Below are 23,627 nucleotides of genomic sequence, written 5' to 3'. Positions count from 1 at the left end.
TATCAGAATAAGGACAGTAGTCAGAATGCCTCTGTCAAAACAGGATCATCAATTCAAGAGTTAGAATAAAAGTAGAATACTATCAGGTCGGCTTTATCTTTAGCTAAGGTGGCGCCATCAGGTTTTCACAGAAGTGGGAACAAAGATTGGCAAAAGTTGCAAGCTTTAGCAAGAGACCAAAATGCTCGACTATTGTATGGACAGAAAGCAAATTTTCTACTCTTACTATGTTCAAAATCAACTTTGGACTGGTTAATAACTGTTTTAGAATTCTTGCGAGCAGAAAAAGAAATAAATGAATAAGATTCACAGATTTGTGGATTCACAAATATTACAACCGGACATTTGAGATTTAGATAAACGTTGCCTGGTCTGACTAATCCGCTCCTGCTGCGTCAGGCTGTTGTAAACATTACGAATTCATGCCGCACAATTGGCCCCCTTGATACCAGTCTAGCAATATTTGGATGCCACAAGTTATCTGGAAATCGTTTCCGATCTAGCGTATCCTTCAGGGCTGTAGTATATCCAACTGCGAATGGGTTCTTCCAACAAGATAATGCGCCGTGTCACAAAACAAGAACTATACGGAACTGGTTTCGGGACTGTGTTGTGAGTTCAGCCTGCTCCAATGTCTCTCCAGTCACCAGATCTAAGTTCAACTGAGTACCTGTGAGATGAGGCGTAACAAATTCTTTTGAGTAAAGATCCGCAACCATCCAATTTGCAACAACTCTGGGGAGCAGTTGAGTCGACATAGACCAGGATCCCTGAGTTTTGCTCTCGTTACCTCGCTAAATATACTTGTAAACCTAAATATAAACATAAACTGGTGCCTAAAAGTTAAGGGACAAATAGAAAAATGTAAATGAATCATTAACCTTTTTATCACTTTATTACTAAATGTTAGTGAGACATTTATTTATAGATTAGTCCAGTCTTTGGAGTTATCTATAAATGTCTCACTAATCCTGTCCAGTATTTGGAGTTATCTATAAATGTCTCACAAATCCTGTCCATCTTGGTTGATAATGACCAGAATTTTCTATCCCTCTTGATTGTGTCATTCGTGCTATTTGATAAACGTTTGTATATGTCCAGTCTTTGTGTGCAAACAAAGTGGACAAATTTTGTTTCATGAACAAAGGAATGGTGCGATCATAATCCGCATAAATATATCCTAATAAAGCATGTGATCATGGGTAGAAATACAAGCGTGAAATCGACTCCTTATGCTGAGGACAGGGAATATTAATTATCCTTAGAAGTACCAATTCTAGTCCTTGCTTAGGGGCTGATGCAAGCATACTGACGTTTCTGTAAAGTGTCCTGTGACTGACAACCATCCTACCTCGAGCATCTCAGAATTCTTCTATTGGATTGAGATCCGAAGATCTGGCTGGTCCTTACATGTAAGCTATACGCTATCTCTGAATTTTACCAGGGGTGTTTTGTAGTTACATGAATTATCGTGCATTAAAAGAAAGTGTAGACTAATTACTCCAAAAGGGCGAATATAAAGCTTAAGAATCCAGTCTCGATGGTTTGAAATCGCGAGAGTTTCAAGCAGAAACACCAAGAGAACTGTACTGCCGTTGATATAGATTACAGTCCACACCATTGAACCACCATTCCCAAACACTTCTCTTCTCGCAGCGTTAGCGTATGGAATCTGGTTCCCCTATTACCTCCCACTGAAGATAGCATCTGCACACCAAATCCAAACACTCCTAGTTACAGCTGATTCTGCTGACAAAGCTGTGAATTATATTCACCTACCTAGTTCTTTCGGATTGACTCTATCTTACTTCCAATCTCCCTACTGTTCTCTACTTGAAAGGATCACTCAAATGGTATCTGTGACATTTTCACAATGACAGCCATCTGGAATCCGATTGCACGAGCTACAAACGAAATACAAATGTTTATGAAATCAGGCTGCTTTTATCTTTTCATCTGGTTTGTAAATGACGAATATTTTGTTCTGTTATATGTCCTCTATGATTCTGTACAGGAGTTCACAAAAATATATAAATACTTTTTATTTTAATTCAAAAAATATAATCGGATTTTCCTGTCTTTCGAGCACCAGCGTATACAAGGTGAACTTAAAATTCCTTGACAAATTCAAATTATCCAAATTGATTTTACTACAATATACGAAGAGCAAATTTTAGTTAGGGGATGCATATAAATAAAGGATCTTCATTTCAGGACATAAACTAGGCATTGACGAATAGATCTAATTAAGGTTATCGGTGAAACTGAATATAAAAAGGTCCAACAAGGTACTTGCTTACAGCCCCGGTACAATCATGACATTTTCAGGATCGTGCTGAATGTCATCATAACAATGCTGATACGATTTGGCCCACAATTAACCATTCCGTTACCCAGTACCCTAGTAAAGTGGCACAATCGCTAGTAAAGGTCACGTTACCAAGCTTTGATACGGTGTCAAGATTCTTAACATTTTCCTGCTATCTAGACTCCAGTTAGCAAGCTCTTGAGCCAGCCCATCGTGGTTGATAATGACCAGAATTTTCTATCCCTCTTGATTGTGTCATTCGTGCTATTTGATAAACGTTTGTATATCAGTTTCAATGATGCTTCATAAGAATCGTTTGATAATAAAAAAGAAATAAAAATGCTTTAAAATATGCAGGATATCATGATTTTGGCTCAACCTAAACTATTTCTGAACACTTCTTTTCTTGCTTGCAGTCTCAAGGTGTTCCAAAGATAAAGAAAAACGTCAGGGTCAGTTCTATTTCCAATGGAATTGGCTGTAATAAAAATAAAGTTCAATTCCATGGAATAAATGAAGATATTGTGCAACCGATTTCTTTATTTTTAAAATATTTTTAATAAGCAAAATGTTAATCGGGATTCTCATTTTGTTAGCCATTTTAACTCAACTAATATCTGCAATAGTGTACTTTTTCTGTCAGCTGCAAAAAGCGTAGTTCTATTCTTCAAATTGCCACATCTACTTGACAATACTGACAGGGGTTCTTTAGCGGAACTGATGAATTTAACTGACGTCATGTCGTACAAGGTGTGAGGTAATATGATCGGCATTGTTATGGAAAATTAAGAAACCTTTTCTGTGTTTTGTAACAGCAAAAAGGTTCCCCAGATTTTATCACACCACTGGAAACAGCGTGTAGACAAAAGGCGAAGTTTGGTGTCAACTGCAGCAGTTCAATAGTATTTGACGCACCAGTAATGTTAAACGAAATCCCTAAAAGATAAGGTGTTGTTCTTTACATGATTAATGACCTTTGTTATGATTAATTTTCCCTTCACAGGTGCTCCTATCTGTTAGGTTTGATCTAGAAGATCGTTTCGGTTTGAAGGCCAAAGAAAAAGAAAGGCATATCTTCCTCTGCGCGTGAGTTCCTTTCTAATAGCGACATATTTGCTATGCAGGAAAATGGTATTTGCCTCGCAGGAAATTTCATGACTGTTGCTGCATATTCTGGATGTATGTGAAGCCACCGAACTTGTTGGAGTAGCTTTTCGCCATCCGGATATGACGTACTTATTTACTGACGAAAATCGTGCTGTTTCATCGCCTTCAAGCAATGAGGAATATTCATCGCTAACATGAGAGAGGAAAAAAAGTAAAGAATATCAGAAAAGTTATTCACCTGAACATGAGATGGAATGAACTATGGCACGTTTAAACATGTTGCGAGTTTATCCGACTCTTTAACTTTGCTTCTTCAGATTCAAATGATAATTTGTTGGTATTTTTAGTATAAATGCAGTATTTATCTGATAAATGTGCTAAAAGAGAGGTTTTACTGGTACACACTCGGTTAAAGGGCGATTATGCCTCATCAATATGATTAGCTACTTGAGGTTGGTACATAAGGAACTGGTTGCAAAGAATAATTTTGTTACCATATATTTAGGTTTCGATAAAGGCTTTGATACCGTACCACTGGTACGATTGTTATATTAATTGGAGCAATGTAGAATTAGGGACAATTTATTAGTATGAATAAAGGAATGGGGAGACAAAGAATGGTTATAAATGGCCGCTGCTCTTCATGGACTGATTGTGATGAGGGGGTTCTACAGGGATCGGTGTTGGCCCAACATACTACTTGGGCAACCAAACTCAAGTCTGGTGTTGCCTTAGGACCTTTTCCTTATCAAATCAAGTAGTTAGTAAGGAAAAAGATATAGGGGGTAACTGTACAGTTCGACTTGAAATTCTCTGAGCAACGCAAACAACTGTCAGTGATATACAGAAATTGTATCAGCAAGAACAATGATTATCCCACCAATGGTTAAGCGACAGAATACTGTAGCTTAACCTTTGCTAGAAAAACCAGGGTAGAATACTGCATACAGGTTTGGAAGCCTCGTTTTAGGAAGGACATAGATTTGATGGAAAAGGGTGCAGAGAAGAGCAACAAGATTAGGTGGGAACACAAAACGATATTCTTATCAAGAAAGCCTGGGGTTCTATAAATTGCAATCTTTGGAAACTAGGCATCTGCATGGTGCCTAATTGAAGTGTTAAAGGCTTCAAAAGGTTTAAATAAACTAAATGTTGATGGCATCTTTCTCAGATGACACACACACAGGACACAAATTTAAATTAGAAAAGGATGATTTTAAAATAGAATACGAAAATTTCCTTCCATTCAGTCAAAGAATAATTATTGGTTGGAATAAATTTTTCATCTAGTGTTGTGCAAGTGGGTAATTTGAATATATATATATATATTTATTATTATTTTTTTTTTTTTCTGGCTCGAGATGAGATGCATAAGCTTTTCTTCCTCGCATCATGTTGCCAATATTCATATTAAGATTAGGTCTTAGTGACCTTCTGAAAGTCTGGGAAAGCTTCATAGAGATGTGTCCTCTTCAACTGAAGTTCCTGCAGTTGTTCACTTTCGAAATTCCTAAATCAACCAATAACTGTGTTCAGAACCGCAGCAAAATTATTTATTCCGAACTTAATGACAAACTTAACTCAAAGATCTTTATCAGATTAGCGTAAATCGCATCCACTTGGCTAACCCCGCCCCCAGTTTACTTATTTTTTTTTTATCAATAAAAGCACTTTTTTTTGGAATTTCCACCAAGGAGTTGTTTGTTTGATTGCAGTGCTAATCAACTTTGAAGATTCATATGAAGTCCTACGAGGATTGCTGCTGTGTCACATGAAATGACACAGCAGCACTCCTCGTGAGTCTAAAAACTGCATGAGCATAATCTTCGCAATGCTTTCGAAGTCTTGAATTTCTTCATCCTTGGTGATGACTGATGTTTCCATTGTATGCTGAGTCAGTTGCTCTCTGGTTCAAAATGCCTGCACCACGTCTCATCCATAGTCAATATGAGAAGAGGCAGGGCCCCTCTATGCTACTAATAAGTTCTGTTTATACTCCATATAAGAGGTGGACAAAATAATGGAAACACCTGATATGAAAGTAGAAATTTTTATAATGGCCGTATGAAGTATTTATGTCTTTTTTTATTTCTAAGAAGGAAAAATGATAAAAGCTGATGTTTATTTATAAGTGATATAAACAAAATTTGAAGAAAATTGGTATCGAAATTGATGTCTGCATTTAACAAGTATGGAAAAACAAAATCTCATAGCACGAATTGTGGCAGTAAATCAGAGCTCACTGATAAGGATTGTAACCCAAAAAAATAAAGCTACTGTCTCAAAAATAACTGAAAAACTTAATGTGAGTCTCAACAATCCCATTTCTAGCAAAAGAGTTCGACTAGAACTCTTTTGCTAGAAATGGCATAAAACAGAAATTTATTTATGGGATTTATTTAACAGAAATTTATTTACAGCATTACCATCAGTAACGACCCGTTATTGCCCAGCTGCTCGTTACTGATGGTAATGCTATAAAGAGGATGCAATGGTGTAAGCAGCACAAAAACTGGACACTTGATGATTGGAAACGTCATATTTTAGACGAATCATCACTGACACTTTTTCCAACATTTGGCGAATGCCAATGGAATATCATTATCCTAACTGCCTTTTGCCAACCGTCAAATATGGAGGTGGATCAACAATGGTTTGGGCAACAGTATCTTGGTATTGTTTAGGTCCTACTACCACCCTGAAGGATGAATTACTGCCACTGATTACCTTGATATTCTGAGTGACCAGCTTCATCCCATGGTGCAAACATTGTTTCCAATAAATGATGCCATGTCTCAAAATGATAATGTCCAATATACACACAGCCAGATGTGTCCAATCTTTGTTTGAAGAGCATGAAATTGAGGTTAAGCATCTCCCATGACCTGAAAATCCCCAGACTTAAACGTTATTGAGTTCCTGTGGACGTATTTGGAGAGGAGAGCGAGAAGCTGATTTCTTCCACCTTCATCGCTCAAGGAGCTTGAAATGTTTCTCCATGAAGAATGGTCCAAATTCCTCTTAAGACAGTTTAAGATTTATTTAAATCTATTCCACATGGAACACAGTCTGTTTTAATAGCAAAGGGCCGCCCAGCACCATATTAGTGCATACCTGAAACTCTTATCATAAGTGTTTCCGTTATTTTGTTTGCCCCCTGTAAGCCAAGAGGATTTTTAAATTAGCCATTTTGACGAGAATACTGTATAATCGTTAACCGTATTTCGTAATCAGTTGTACTGCGTCCCCATCATCAGAAAATTGGGTCCTTGACTGAACTTAGGTATAGAGGTGAGATTTATTTTAAACTTTACTTTAAAGACTGCAGTGATACGAACGCTTGTAATGCTGCACGGCACTGACCATTCGGATATGTCAGGCCTTTCATATGTACTTTTGTACATTAAAGTTCTGAAGGATTTCATTCAGTAATGAAGCTGGAAGGAGGACCAAGGGATCCGGACACGCATTTTTTTTTTTTTTTTAAACCGTCATTTCTTATTATGATCTTTTAAAACATTATAATGAAATACCATATCTTCTGACTAAGTGGGCCCCTTCAAAACACCTATCCTTCAGATGCTTGCTAGCCTAGATAGCTTGCTAAACACCTATCCTTCAGATGCTTGCTAGCCTAGATAGCTTGCTTAACTGTCCTGTCGATTAAATATTTATTTTGAGACCTCTACAATCTGGGACTTCAGATCCAGGCCTTGTATATCCATGCAGAAAGATGGCTCTGAACTCGTTGTCAACCGAAAACATTAGAAATCGTCTAATCGTCTAAAATATTAGAAATCGTCTAAAACATTAGAAATGAGTTCCATCGAGTGTCCGACATTGTAGGATCAGAAGAATGTGGACACTTGAACATCGTAATTCGACTGATGAAGACCAGCACAGTGTGCTTTGCATACATGAGGCTGGATATAGCCTGGATTGAAATTCTTCTCAATCCAGGATGTGTCATTTTTTCTAGTGTGGAGTGAAAGAGAAATCCAGGACAGGAACATCGCCAGTTCGGGGAGGTAGATTGCTTATGTGAGTGGCATTAGGCTCTGTGGAAATTTACCTATATAAAACTGCCCACAGATTATAATAATCTCTATATAATAAATTATTCGCACCCTGTTCACCTTAGAAATCATGATTCACAAAAATAAATTTGGAGCTTATGACATCACCGAAAAGTCTCACATTTTTTTTTTTTTTTTTTTTTTGATTTGGTAGTTGTTGGCGCATCGGCGTCTGTGGCCATATTGCACCTCCCAAGGTTTTTGTGGTACTTTGATCCAAGCCCGAGGCGGGAATCGAACCCGCGACCTTTAAAGTCTCACATAGGGCTCAAGACAGGCTCTCGTGATCATACCTTTCATTAATCGAAGTGGTTTGGCGGTTTGTCATGATAGCTCTACATGTCATGCGTCAACAGCGAAGGTAATCCCATCCCCCTAGATGAATGGGAACTTCCAGGTTTTAGATATAAAAGGGTTCATCTTTAAAAATATAATTAAACGTCTCAGAAAAACAGTGGTTTAATTTAGATTTTTCTGCACTTAAAATTATATATTATACAATGTAGATTGTAATGTAACCTTTTTTGGAATAATGTACTGGCCCTGGTGGTAATTTCATGAAGTAGTGCTGAACAAGATGGCGTACACAACAGATTGAAGTACAGCGTGAATTTCTAGATAGAAATCATTTTATCAAAATGACCATTGGATGTCGCGGCAAAACTTGCCGGTAGACTGTCCTTGTGTTCCATCTAATCGCTGTTTCTGCAAGCAGCAGCATTGTACTTCTTCGACCCCTCAGGGCTTTTTAGTAGGCTCCGTTGGCAGCTTCACGATTGTTATATCTATCTATCTTATATCTTTCCAACAGAAGTGGATGAACGAGTCAGAGTTGCTGTATCCTTACGAACAATTTAATTTGATTTATTAGATAATTACCAGTTGCTCTTTCTTTCATCATTAATATGTGTAAATGAGGACATTTTCAGATACCACGTTATCAAAGACAGTCACTTCTTGAATTATACATAATTAACTGGAATTTCCTGGATTTGCATATCATTCCAGAGCTGGAAGTAAATAGATTTTTGCATTTTTGCATTTTCTAGGTGGCCTTATTGTTAACCAACGATCTGTATCGAGGTCTGCGGAATTAAAGATTATTTCTTTATTGAAAATTCTTATTGTGGAGGGTTTATTATTATTAATGTGATATGTTAGGAATGAAGCAATTTAGCGATGGAAAAAAATTGTTATTTCTCTTAAATGGCTCGGTTGACAATTCAAAAAATAAATACCATTGTACTTGTTTTCCAGTTTTTGCCTCACTGCATGTATTTCAATCGAAAACAGAATGAGATTTTCATATAAAAAAGGTTCACGGATAATGTTATTTAATATATACATATATATTTTTTATAATAACTGAAAATTTATAAAAACACCTTTTTATTGTTTTACTGAAATCTGCTTATAATTAATTTTAAAAGTTCATTTTGTGATGTTTTGTTCTTTTGTCCGTTATGGAATTTGAAGAACTATCGAGATGGTAATATTCGTTATCGCTGAGCCCTTCTGGCAAATACAATTTTAATGAGGTTTTGTTTGTTTTGCACCAGAGGAACTTAAGCCACGAGCAATTAGGGCCACGAGCAATTAGGGTGTTTTGTCATTTGTTACATATAAACACCCGCCGAGTTTCCTCCAAGATTCCAAGACTGCTAATTTTGATAATACCAACAACTTGCATTTGGTATTATCAAAAGAAAACCGTAGGAATTTCCCAACTGTATTTCGTCTCCCAAAAATTCAAAGATTACCTTTGTACTACATGTGATCAAAAAGTTCTGGGACCGGACTAATATTTGGGAAATAATGAAGCTTACCGGCTATTCGGATGGATCGCTTACGATGTAGTTGCCTTGACACTGTATACACTGATTCCAACACTTCTGGATGTATTTCTGACAGGTTTCTCTTGGCATTACTAATAGTTTCTGAATAATTTCCTGTCGTTGCAAATCTGTGACCTATTAAGAGGGATTAATCATGAGGAGGGAGCAAAATACGGTGAGTATGGCGGATAGGTTACTACAATCAGAGCGCTTTGCCAAAAAAAAACAAAAAGAAGTTGAGCGTGTAGGGGCGTTGTCAAGTTTCAAACTCTAATTCCCTTAATAATCGCATCGTGCAATCGCCGTAGAATTGTTTTGTATTATTCCTGGCTGATTGTTTGACCATGCAAGACAAATTCTTAATGAACTGTGAGTCAAAAACTACGAAAAGCATGTTTCACATTTGATCAAGATCGTCTTGCTTCTTTGGACTTTGGAGGAGTCAGAGGACTGAGCCTTTGTTTTCGAGTCATAGTCATACACCCAAGGTTCTTTATCAGCAATGGTGTAAGAAACAAAGCGTAGGTCAGAACAGCACGTTGACAAAGATCTGGACATGGGAAAACTCTCCACTGTTTGTGATCATCAGTGGGATGGAAGGCACAAACTTCACTGAAACGTGTTGCATCCCCTGGTGTAAAAATTGATTGACCTAAGAAACAGTAACTTCACTAGCAACTTCGCAGTTAGTTAAGAGTCGATCACTCCTGGTCAGATTACGAACACAAGTGATTGAAATAGCATTGGATTTTCAATTGGTTTTTGAATTTAAGGGTTAGACAAATGATGTGGATAGAGGGTTTCTTTTTTTGGCTGATACCGTAGAAGCTTGCCTCCTTGCATCATTTGCCACTACTAAGTGAAATACTAAAATGTGGACAAAATTGAATATAAATAAAATAAATTCGGACAGTATATTTTGGAATACGACCGATCCAGTTTCAAATTTTGCAACCCAGGGATGACCACCCCTAACTCCTTCCTCGGACATAAGTGCACTCAAATTAATGGTTCTCATCAGTCGCTCCCTCCATCCGAAGGTTTCAAACTGTCCTGGGAGGTTGAAATCCAATAAATCCAATATCCAATAAATACTTGTTTATTATTAACCACGTCTATAATTATCTCAAAAGAAGAATGGATTAAAAGCGCTGACTAAAAAATTTTTTGATGTAATTTTTGACGTGATACAATGTTGATGTTAATTTCCCCAAAAGGTAAGTTTTCATTTCTCCTTTTGATCCCATCTGAGCTCAGGACCATCGTGCAGCTGCAAGCAGAATGATACGCCACTGTTATTATTGTGCTGCTTTATTCCATTCGCGCAGGTACAATATGTCCCAGGAGGCCCTTTGTGCCAAAAACTTCAATCACAACTCCATTCGCATCTTTTTTTTTTCCCCTCACATCTGACTTCGAAAATTGTTGGTCTAAAAATTAAAAACTTGAAACTATAGGTCGTATCGAAAAACGATTTTTTCATTATAATCACGATGCGGATTTTTTTAAATATGTTAAAATATTTTAATCATAAATAGATTGAATTTTGGCCACCAGAGGGGGTTAAGCGTTATAAAGAAAAGAATGACTGGGATGGATCGAAAATCATCATGGTCCAGTTCTTAGTGGCCAAGATAAAGAAAAAAAAACTTGAGTACGTAACCCTAACTAGTCAAAGTAACCCTAGCTAGTCAAGTTTGTTTTGGAATATTTCTTAAAGACAAAGCACTTTTAATTAAACTGGCCGAGCAGTGTTATTGCAGCCCTCAGAGCGCATCAAAGACAGAAATATGTCTCAAAGCCTCGTTGTTCGAAATAACCAGAGTTAAACACAAAGGCATTTCTGAAGAGGGCTTCCTAATCACGAGGGGGCAACAACAATCCATCGGGCGGTACTGACCATCCCATCGGAAATTTTTAAGGCAGCTGTGTAGAACAGTGCTCAGTCTTGTTTGCTTAAATAGAAAATAATGGACACGAGTTCAGTTGTCAATAATATTGGTGAATTTACCTTATTCATTTTGTAAATTAATCATGTGGGCCATCGATGGTCAAATTTCTAATTTATCTAACATATACTGATTATAATGCAAACAAACACTTTTCCATATGGTCTATGGCTTTCGGGTTATTAATTTTTGGGAAAGGACTTTATAAAACGTAATTTCCAGGCCTTCCAAGAGGGGAAAAAATTATTCTCCCTCCCAAAAAGCATTCCTAAACTATTAAATTATATGCACTATTTTTTCTTTCTGAAGTGTCCTAAAATAAAACCAAGGGCCCTGGTTCTTTTTAATTGTAACGTTAACAATATAAGCACCTGTTAAACTGCATGCCTATGACGTCACACGCTATGAAATCATAGCACATCTTTACTAGCCAGGTGTCAAGAGGAATTTATTATTCATCCCGTTTTATTTCACTCCTGACACCATTACTGTCTGTGGTTCCGGGTCTTAAGCACTACTTCTATTTCTACTTTTATTTTATTATGCATTCAGTGAAAGGCAAGTTTTGAATCGTAAACTACTTTAAACACGTATTCGGCCATTTTGCTTTTTTTTTTTCCAATGAACTTTTAAAAATATTAAAATAATTATCATTGACACTTTGAAGGCGGTGGGGGGAAGATAGTTGCAGCAGTTAGGAAACAGGGACAAATGTACTACTTCAAAAAGTGTAGTAGTACTGCATACAAATTATTTAAATAGCTCATTTTAAAAGCACCTGTTCTTTAGGGCGATGGAAAATGCGCTATAGTACGCATGCGCCAAAGTCAAAGAATTGAGATTTTTCATATAATTACTAATGCATTGTTCCATCCACACGTTTTCGTTTAATACTTCAATCGAAAAGACTTTGAAAGGCAATTTAAGTTCATCCAATTCTTGTGAACAAATTAAAAACAGTTCTAATCATAGCTTGGGTTATAAATATTCCTTATGGTAGTTACTTACAGAAATAAAAATCTCTTCAGCTTGAAAAGTGTAAATAAATATCGTATACCATTTTAAGAATAAGTGCCACCTTCTGGGAAATAACTTTAGCATATTAAAAGCAATAATGAAGGATAAAAACCATTAAAAACCATATTAAAAATGTTGCATTTAAAGAATCATTCTGTATATATTTTTTAGCTCAATTAAAGGAAACCAATTATATATAATCTATTACTAGAGGTAAAAAAAAAAAGGAACACGGACACAAAGTTTAGATATAATTTTCCATTTAATATTTTCAAATAAAATCTTCAGTACACTTTGACATTTGTACAAGGCCATAAACGTCAGGCCCTACTATCACAAGAAATATTTGTACATCGGTAATAACCCCACCCCCCCTTGACAACATTACTACTAACATATGTGGCTATAGATACGTACAAAATGTACAACATTATACACACTCACACATATCTCTGTACAACGAAAAAAAACACGATCACAGCTCAATCATTGCTTGCACTTTTTAAGGAAAAAATCTGCTACTGCAAAACGGAGAAAAAAAAATTAAAAGTCTGTATTAGAGAAAAGTTCTTTCTATTCTTCATAATATTCCCTGAATACTCAAAAAAGTAGTATATTTCTCAACACCGGTGTCTTGAGAACAAACTGCACATCGAAACTACTCCAACACGTTTTTTTGACCTTTTGGAACAATACCCAACGATAAAAAACAGTGAATGTCCTCGCTTGTGGTCTCTTTTTGTGCATGAATTTCTTTAGAAGTCCGTTAAAACTTCTGGTTTCTGTTAGGAAAAGTTCACTAGGACTAGTAGATATCACTCCTATGAAAGCCTTGACCCGAATTCGCCATCCAAGACTCGGCCCTTAGTAGGGAGACAAAAAACGAACAAAAAAAAAGCCGACACCGTCACCACTTCTGCGAGGCCTAACAAGATACAGGTCGAGGGGCACTGACCACCATGTCACTGAGATGGGTTGGTACTTTCTCTGTATGGCTAGCCTGCAAATGGACAAAAATATCCGTAAGTTCTCTACACCAGGTAAAGGAAGATTAACAAGTTATTTTACATGGTTCTCAACCTACATTTGACGGCGACGACCCATTATGACTTAGCAAGAACACGCTGTGCCAATTAGCACTCTTAAAATAGCTACCAACACGATGGGGAACCATTTAATTTGTAGTTGTTCTTTTTTTTCCTACTGCTTTGCAAGTTTTCTGGGTCGTTTCCCACATTAGATTGAGAGCAAACAAAAGAAAATTTAAACAATACAGTACTTCCATTAAAATAAGCCGAGTAATTTTATTTGAAAAATTACCAAAGAACTCACCGAAGAAGTTTATTAAACAAAAATCAAGAACGGCACATTTTACAAGCATTAAAATAAATCAACGGAGCGTAATGAAAGTTGCAATCAATGTCAATTGTTAAGAGGAAAGAAAGGCACCATAATCATCTTTTAATAGGTCATTAACTCAAATGTCGTTACACTAGTTTTTATAACGGGAAACCTGTGTTAAAATAATTTCGTTTACCATTGAAAAGTGTTAAAAATCAATTTTAAGAGTTGTATAAAGATTTAAACACATCACAGAATCAACTGCGTTTGGTATTTGCAAAGACTTCTACATAGAAAGTGCTTAATTTTACAAATTCGTACAGATCCAAGAGTTAATACAGATCCAAGAGTTAATTTTGATTATATTGGATTGTGGATCCTAATGATTTTAGGAACTATGGTTCTGGATCCTTTAGATCCTAGGAGACTGCACTCAATTTTCGCACATTTACTAAGTTTGAAAGCACTGAATATTTGACCTACCTCTTGTGCCGCACATGTGTTGACCACAGCGTTCGTTGACGGCGAGAGGACACCCAGTGGTTGCCTGCCTGGACTCCCACAGCTGACAGGAGCTGCCGGTCTGGACGCTGGATGGGTTTCCAGAGCTATTTGAAGATCGACGATGTAGTCAATCACATATTGTATAATTTCCAACTTGGACAGTTTTTTGTTACGTGGCATATTGGGAACTAGTTCCTTGAGTTTGGCTAATAACGCCTGCATCTCTTCGTGCGTCACGTCACGTTCCTTATGACGAAGCTTTCCCACTTTATTCTCTCCACTTCTCATCATCTGCTTGGCGAACTGCAACTCAGATTGAGACTTCATAACCACACACTTTAGTACACACGGACAGCAAATACAACAGTCAGTTCCAAACAGCGAAGTGAGCTGCAGCCCTCACCCCGTCCATTTATATGGGAGCAGTGCCTCTAGGGCGGGGCTATCGTACTGCGATTCTCATTGGACGCACAGACACCCGACGCAAACGCCAAAGAGTGAGCTCCGCAGCTGGGAAACCCAACGACCAATCAGTGCTTTGCTCTCACGCGTTTTCGATGTCAATCACAGACGCTCTTTCACAAGGAACCCCTCCGTTACCGTGGGAGATTCCCACGAATGAAACAGCGCCCCCGTTTAGGGCACAGCTGAAGCTCTACACGTGTTTGAGTTCTCAATATTGTCGATAGCGACTACTCGACCCATTGTGAATTGCCTGTCCGTCCATAATACGCTGGATTGAGCGAATCTCTATCGCTCACTATATTCATGCGGCATCAAAAAACCCCTCCACCAACATAAGGAGGTCGGACAATGCCTGCGAATTCCGCATAGCCGTAGGCAGACGACAGACACTACGAGACGCCTCGAATGGTAGTGACGTCAGAAGTCGCATCTCACCATATCATCGGCGTCAGGTTGGCGGTTGCTCGGGCAACCAGGCTGTCAGTCAAAGTCGCCTTCAAATGTGCCGCTACTCCGCTAAATGGGAAGTAGTGTTACAAGTCGTCACCTATGGGTTGCTCTGTGCACACCTGGAACTTCCTGAGGCTGAGACGCTGAAAGATGAAGAGAGATAGACATTCCACAGTGGCGCCACAAGTCGGTGGGAACGCCGATTTGACTGGTGGCAAGGTCCTGGAAAGAGAATGTATCCAGGTTAGCATCAGAACTATTTTTCCACCTGTCGCTGTGGGAAGTCTACTTTAGACAGACACACGTAGATGGGCACAGGGATAAGCTCTGCTAATCCCTATTAAGTACTATTCTTAGCTAAAGTGCTTTTTGTCAAAACATCGGACCATTCCAATTAACTTATTCTAACCCTTAGAGGGGCAGACAGAAATTTGCGAAGTGTCCTGAAATTAATCACGTTATACATGCAGACGTGTTAAGCCAGAAGTTTGGCTGTCTGTGTTTCTTGAGCCTAGAAACTCTCAACTGGTACCCAGAAGGTACGCTGGAAGCAGTGCATCCGGGTTCGGACACAGAGGGGGGGAGGGGGTACTATAACAAAAAGAACGAGTATCCCCCCCAAAAACCGTTCCATATAAAATATTAACCCCCACCACATACGTGATTGGCTCTACAAATAAAGCACCTTTTTGGGACTGTACCATCCCACTTAAGAGTTCATGGATGCTTAATCTTTTATTAATATTATTCTTTATTTTGATAATTAATGGTTTATATATCATCAGTGTGAAAATAATTTACCGAAAGTCTGTAAAGAATTTAACTAAATTAAAGTATTTAACTAATATTTTATAGGGTAATGAAATTTATAGCAATAATTCTTAAATATTTTTAATTTATTAGAATTTTAAGGGAGAATAATATATTTTTTTTTTATTTGGCATTCGAACATTATTTCAAAAGCCATAATTTTAACTCAAAATCAATATTATCAGAGTTATTAAAAGAATAAAAATTCATTTTTTTACTCCTGAACGATGATTAATACTTGCTACTGAATACTGAGTTTTTAATTTATAAACAATAATTTATTATTATCAAGTGAATGTGTAATCGCCTAGCAGGGGGCGTTGTTGTGCTGACAGTTCGTGATTCCCACATAATTAGACTAAATGGATGCTTAATGAGAAAGGGGAGTTTAAAATCTAAGATTATTAGTTAATTTTTATTTTCTGGATTTATTTAAATAAAGTTTATTATAGTTTTATGGGTTAAATATAAAAAAAACTAAACTTTTCTCGTTAATTTAATTTTATTAAATAGATATTTTGAAAAATTTACGCAAATTCGATATTATTTAATCAAATTGCATATCTTTAGATTTTAAAGGTGCTCTGCTATTGTATTATTTTCTTTTTCTTTTCTTTTCTTTTCTTTTCTCCCAGGCGACCTCTAGCCTTACCCAACAGTCGGGGATTCAAATCCAGCATAACCAGATGTTTTTTTTAGAGGTTCTTTGCCCTGTGCTAATTAAATGTCTCAAGTTGGTTGCTAAATTAAAATCAGTTTTAACTTTCTTAAACGTATATTTTGATTCAGTTAGCGAGTACTACGATTTAATTAATGTTTAAAAACAATGAATATCAAAACCAAAAATTCTATCTACTGACAAATCACCTATTAAAAGTTACGTTAATAGTCTGGGGTAATTAACTTCAGGTAAATACCCCTAAGTGGCATCCCCCTTTACTTGCTTTCATGATTTAGCGAGCCCCAACTTCGTGCTACGATAGTAAGCGTATATCCACCTTTTAAATCAATGCAGTTACTGATAATTGACACCTGCGAGTGTGTTTGCCGCCTCTCGTGGCCGCCCGTATCGCTACTAGTTAAGTAGTTGTCCCGCATACTTTCCCACGGTCGTCCTGTAGGTTGCAGGAGGCGAGATTAGACCTAACCCCGACTGTAATCTGTGCCAAGCTAGCTTGTCAGCTGTTATCTAGAACTACAAGCAGCCCTACGACGCAAGCCGTGTGGAGCATGTGCTGTGATAGCAAAATACCAGATGGCCACAGTCTACAGCGTGATTGCAGATCATCTGTCGTGTGGTAGTTTGGTCAGCACACGGGCCCTAATAACTAGGACACTGACTTTCTAAATGGCTTATTGTGTTCCAGCGTACACAAGATGTATTCATTGTCCGAGACTGACCTCAAACGTATTCATTTCTTTTTTTTTTTTTTCGCCCAATTCATTCTTTGGAATTTCGGTATAAAAACAAGGCTTCTGATTTCCTCGTTCTGCAATGAAAAAAAAATTACTGGCGTAGTCTAAGCCTATTTGGTACTATGCGTGGGTTAGTTACAAGGTTTAGATCGAAAAGTTCGGTGAACAAGTTTTTTTTGTTTGTTTGTTTTTTCGTGTTTTAGCGAGTCCCAATTTCGTGCTACAATAGCAAGCGCATAGCACCTTTTAAATCACTACGGTTTCAGAGGGACTTACAACGACATATTTTGGGCATGCGCATACCAAGTTCCAACTTGTTACGCGCTAGTCTAGTGGAAAGCCGCTTTCAGTGATCACGTGCTTTTATCTTTAGTTGCGTGTACTGAAAATGAAATTTGGGCATCGTGCGAACATCAAATTTTGTTGTAAATTTAGGAAAATGAGTCAAGGAAACCCACGAAATGTTCGGTTAGCAGCTGTAGATTACAGCAGAAATAAACTGGGCGTGAAAACTGTCCAATTAACCAACTGTTTTCAGATCTCAAAAGCTTCCGAGTGGTTTCAATGGTCGCATGCCATCCAGAAACGATCGAATCGACAACTGACCATCTGAGAAATTGCTAAAAATAATAATTATTATGTTAAAGGGTCCCAAGCGTAACTTATATTCGTATTATGTCTGTAGAAGTGTTTGCTGACAAGCCGATTTGTGCGTTGTGCGGGATGAAAACCCGGAGTAACTCACAAGGGAACCTTATTCCTTCCACCTGAGATCAGCTAGCTACAGCTTCAATTGAAGAAGACTTTAGAAATTCCTCCAATATGTCGACGGAAATCGAACTCAAACCTCTGGCGAGTGCCGAAATCACTACATTCTCGTTTGGTTCGCTTCAGGCTATTTTGATTTGGGCATGAGGCGAGTGAACACCAAGTCACATGTCATTCGCCGTCAATTTTTTACCGATAAAACTATCCCCGCCGTGTAGCATCCCACCTTATCCGATTGATCTGGCACCATGCCGCTTTTGGCTAATCCCAAAATTAAAACAGGACGTGAAAGTAAAACGATTTGAATCGATTTAATAAATCCAATCAAATACCACGGACATCTAAAAAGCATTCGTTCGCCAAAGAAGACTTCACATCGTACCTGCCACTTTGATCAGTGGCAGGTACGATGGAAGAAGTGTGTGGTTGAAGAGGGAGATTATATTGAAGAATATTAACGATCCAGTCATTTATAATTGAATAAATTTAACTTTTTTTGCACCATTCACCGAAATTTTGTCATCAAATCTTGTATTTTTCGGAGTAATAAAATGGATATTGTTTCCTGATATGGAATGCTGTTATGACGTGACATTAAGGCCATTGCAGACAAGTCTTAATTGTTCATTAGTTGAAAACAAAACTGATTTTTTTCCGCTGTTGAAGTTCCTACGCCCTTTGAATATCGTAGCTGTAGATTACAGCAGCAAACAAACTGGGTGTGAAACCGTCCAATTAACTAACTGTCCCGATTGCAACGTCCTTTAACCATATCTACTTATTATCCAATGGATACAATGACAATTCGCACCACTCTCTAAACACGCCGAAGGCAGACCCGTGGGAACAAATCCGACCGTTTTGTCCAAACACTTTATGATAGTTGCTTCCAGATGGTAACAGTCGATTCTTTATTGTACTCGGACCATCTGTTCTAACCACCATTGTTCAATTATCCCTACTGAGTCAATTGGTTCGCCCACGTATAGTCAAACTCGTCACCCTCTTTATGGTTTTGATTTCGGGAGCCAATTAAGTGATGTTCTGTTTCCACTTATCCGGGAAACATGTGTTTGTAACTTAGCCAGATCCAATTACTCTCATCCCATCTCTTTCCTCTTCCACAAATGAGAATCTCAGTGACAGGAAAACTCTATTCGATTGTTTTAGAATCCGACCCTTTTTTTTTCTTGTTATAAAATGAGTAATACCCTTTAGTTCTAAAATCACAGATGCGTAGGCCTAATGATGAAACATAAGTGGACCTTGCATTCGTCAGTGGAACAGTAAAAATAAGCAAATTGCCCTAAAGTTTACAGCCCTAAAACGACAGCTAAAGAGGAAGGATGCAGGTCACAGCGTTGCCGCCCCGATATCCTTTAGAACAGGGGTCAAGAGGTCCCTTATCAATGCGAAGTGAAAATCAAACATAGAACCAGTCGGGAATTACTAGACTTTGTGGGGGGGGGAGAGTTAAGGACTCTCGAAATGTGAGAAACATCTATTGTCCGCCGATCCCTCCATCGATGATCGTAAAGTTCAATGTCTACTTGCATAAGTAGGCCACAAATATCACCACCTTTAAACTTTGCCTATTGACACAAATATATGGCGCTTGCGTGTTGTATTTTTTGAACAAAAGTCTATAAAATAATTATCTAGTTTGGCACCAAAAAGTATTTTAACTGGTAATTGTTCAACAATTTATTATTATTGAATTGATTCTAATTTATTCTATTATTAGTTAATAATTTAACTAATAATAGTCTAATAATTACCGAAATATATAATAGTGGGCGTATTTAAAGTCTCTTGCACGCATTCGAGTTATGAGAATAAAAGTAGATTTTAATTAATTTATTTTTTTTTAGATCGATATAGATTTTTAAATTTTTCTCCTTATAATACACAGAACTAAGATTAAAATCAACGCCAATTAATCACGGGACGAGATGTGCACTATATACTACGAGATTGTTCCAGAAGGGAATGTCCTATAGATTCGAATTGAAAAAACTAATCAACTGAACGCATCAAAACTCCTTGTCTGTTTTTAACAGACTCTGTTACAACGAACAAAAGCAATTTAAACGCAATTAATCTCATCGCACGAAGGTCCAATAAAATAAATCACAGTTGACTTCATTTCAACTTAATATTCCTACCACACGAGAGTGGGGAAAGAGGATGGCGTGGAATTCTGTCCCCCGTTATTCTGGAGATTCTTTTATGATTTGCAACCTCGCCAAACCCACCTGAGTCGAACGGGCAAAAACTGTTGCCTCATTTGTATGATTAGTATTGCACAACAAGCTCCGGAAACAGGGCTCGTTACGGACAGGGACCTAGCAGGTGTAGGCTACACGCCAGGCACAGGTGTGTGTAGTGAGGGTGGTCATCTGTGAACTGTTGCACGTGCTCTCATGCCTGGCGTGATACATGACAGCACCTCTCATGATCGCTGGGAAGGAGCGCTTCACGCAAGCCTTTTCAGCCAAAAGCATCTTTTAAGTAGATTGCTAATTTTCCACAGGAATGTCTGCGTACATATGGCCCCAGTGTCATCGTAGTAATAGAAAGACAGACAGATGAGTACCCAGCAGCGGAGGGAATGCTGGATTTTATTAAACGAGATCGTTTTGTTGGTAAATCTTATATCGATGCATCTGTTTTAAGACTTTTCTTTTTCTTTTTGAAGGAGAAGAATGTAGGTGGCGGACCATAAGTGACGTCAGAGAACACCACCACCTTATGGAAAACACCATCAAGATCTTCTTACTGTTTTTCGTGCCTGGGACAGCCATATTAAGATCGTGTTACGTACGTTGTATTTAAAAGTAGATTAACCAGTAGGAAGCGGATAGCATCACCTCTCTGTTGGGACATCTGGTCCGGGTAGAACACACGATGCCCAACAGTTTTGTTCGTAACCAACAGTCCAAGCAGGTGTGTGCGAATATCGGAGTACAAGACCAATCACCACGTTGAAAAAGGAGAACTAAAAATTCGATATCGTATATATAACTTGTGTTTTCTTTAAATAACTCTTTTAGTATAAAATATTTGTTATAAAAATATTATTTAAATACTAATTTTAATATTTTAAGTATTTAAATAAAATGTTTTAATTAAACAGAAGTATTTTTTTTTAATTGTAATTATTTAAATAAATAATTTACGTTGCGGTTGAAATCAAAAAAAGGCTTTTATTAGAATTTGTTTATTTTACAGCGTAGGTTAATTGAAAAAAAAAAAAAGAACCTAGAGGGTCTCTATTTACGTATTGCAGGGTAACTTAAGCTAAACATCGTAGGCTGCAAACACCCACCTTCTTAATAGCACACCAGGTGTTCGTTACATTTCTAATTACATCTTATTTAAAACGTTCTCGCTGCCTTCCAGCTGTAAATTATATATTGTATGTGTCAGCCATCTTGGTTGTAATTCTTTTTTTTGCAATGCCGGTCCAAATGTTTCTAATTGCTTGTTAAAGCATCACGCATCTGTCAAACATTTCACCAAGCAGGTCATATAATAAACAAACATTCGGAACCTAACAAGTTCAACTTTTTATAGAGGAAAAAACACTAATTTTTTGTGAATGATTCCAAATATTACAACTAATGAGGTCAAAAGTCACCAGCTTAACGAGCCGAAGAATTTGTTATTAAACGCCAATCAACGTATTTTCAATTATCTGTTGTAGATTATACTTGCTGATATTCGAATTCAATTTTTGTAGGTTATTAATCACTGGAAATACGAAAGGAAGATTATTCCAGATTAAAAATAAAAGAAGAGAGAATAATAAAAGTTAATTCGATGAATTTGAAACTGAAGTACGGATCGATAGAATTATTAATTACCATTTAGAACAATAGCCAAGGAAATATTGTATAAAAGTATACATGTAGCAGAAGCTGAATGTGTGTGATAGGAGGGTGGAGTCTGTTGTAAGAGCGAGGTCATTGAGCAACCTGATTGCCTTCTGGAGACAGTTCAGATTATTTTGAGAGTTTTGAGTGGTGTTTTGTTTGGTAGAAGAAGAATCTTTTTCACCTTCCATCTAATTGCATTCAAAACTGTAAGAAACGGACAGGGAAAACCGACCTGGGCTAGTTCGGTTTTTTTAATACGTCTTGTTCTTTAAATTGAACTGTGTAATCCTCCAATTTAACTTTCCATAAACAGAGATTTTATTTGTACAGGTCGATGTAATAAAGTCTGTACTGCGCGTCAGCTGTAGGATGTTTTCGTAACCATCCAGTTTATTGACTTTTTGATTTATGGGCAAAGAGTTTCATCATTAAACAGTAAACAATCAGATAGGAATTGAAAATTTAAAAATGAGATGGCTTGATTTTCTTTCTCTAAATATAGATGTAGGCGCTGTGGAAGAGTGCCAAAGGTGTCTTAGGGAAAGACCCAGTCACCTTTTACGGGTCAATTTTATTTGTTTAAACTATGCGTTCTGCTTTTTGGCGAGAGGTCAACAGGTGGCATCAGGTTTTGCCCACATTGCGAAAATATTCGTTTGATACTCATTTTGCATAATTATGAGTTGACATCTAATGTATTTTGTTTCCAGAGAAAAATTAAATGGGAAATTTCTGTATTAAAACTGATTCGCTAATGTTTATTATCAATAAATAATTAATAAATTCTTCATATTTATTTATAATAATATTGATTATTTAGAGGAAAGGTGCGGGTCAATTTTGTTTGTTTAAACCATATGTTCTTCTTTTTGGTGAGGATTAATAAGAGGAAATATCGCGTTTTTACCACCTTCCCTGGTGTCACCTTTCAATCTTTATATCTTTGTAGAATTGTTGAACTCTCGTCCTCGCTGAGGGAACCAAGTTTCTCCCCCCCCCCCCCAAAAAAAAGCTTATGTGACAGTGCAAGAAATGAACCTTCAAGCTTCTCTTATGTCATAAATTTTTTAATTTATTTAGCATATTTTCAGTGATACTTTGAAAATAAATGAATCATTTTTGATGACCCTTCTTTTTCAATTATGGTCATCGATCCTTCAAATCTGAAGTTATTTGTTTCAATGAAACTGCCTTCTTAAGTTTCGAGTCAGAAACTGAGACTTTCAAAGTCTATTAGGAAATAAAATTTATTTAAGTTATTTAAATAATTCAGTTACATAATTATGTACATATGCTAAAAACCCAAGTGAAAATGCTGAATAGAAGCTTCATGATATGAGATGGGACATAACGAAGAGACAAATAAAGGGTGAAAACAAATAAATGGCACCTTAACCACTTCGTAATGCCATTTCTTTAACTTAAAAGTAGTGCAATACGTAGGCAACTCGTTATACAAGAGTTTTCTCTTTTGTGACTCCTAACACCACAAATTTCATCACTCTTCCCCCTTTTCAATTTCTATTGAATGCATGCCTTGTGTGGACCAGCCTTTCCTAAAGTGTCGTACATGGCCCTGAACCGGTCCTTGAACAAAAATAATAAATAAATAATAAAACATTGTGGTCCTAAGAAAATTTATAAATAAAACTGTTAACTCTCTTTCTCTTTCTCTCCATGCCATCAGCCATTTATACGGTGTC

The 23,627-nt window shown here is 37.2% G+C and overlaps 1 protein-coding gene across 1 annotated transcript; it reads right to left on the bottom strand.

Moving 5' to 3' along the window:
* Positions 1-12,535: 12,535 nt before the first annotated feature.
* Positions 12,536-14,612, bottom strand: LOC150085436 (DNA-binding protein inhibitor ID-2-like). The gene is made up of 2 exons (XM_090374036.1): positions 14,117-14,612; positions 12,536-13,292 (listed from the first exon to the last, which is right to left on the bottom strand). The coding sequence occupies exons 1-2, from the start codon at positions 14,462-14,464 to the stop codon at positions 13,218-13,220; spliced, it is 423 nt and encodes a 140-aa protein (XP_090230162.1). The 5' UTR covers positions 14,465-14,612; the 3' UTR covers positions 12,536-13,217.
* Between the last annotated feature and the right edge of the window lie 9,015 nt (positions 14,613-23,627).

The sequence above is a fragment of the Mastigoproctus giganteus genome, chromosome 5 (genome assembly GCF_048544385.1).
Source record: "Mastigoproctus giganteus isolate SK-2022 chromosome 5, ASM4854438v1, whole genome shotgun sequence".
NCBI classification, from domain to species: Eukaryota; Metazoa; Arthropoda; class Arachnida; order Uropygi; family Thelyphonidae; genus Mastigoproctus; species Mastigoproctus giganteus.
The sequence above is the reverse complement of the archived record's forward strand: the minus strand, read 5'-3'. Positions and strand labels throughout refer to the sequence as shown.

What these genes read in the sequence shown, in the direction of transcription:
- LOC150085436 (XM_090374036.1), bottom strand. Translation starts at nt 14,464, where the DNA reads ATGAAGTCTCAATCTGAGTTGCAGTTCGCCAAGCAGATGATGAGAAGT. An exon ending in ACACATGTGCGGCACAAGAG is followed by an intron (nt 13,293 to 14,116) that starts GTAGGTCAAATA and finishes GTCCATTTGCAG; the next exon opens with GCTAGCCATACAGAGAAAGT.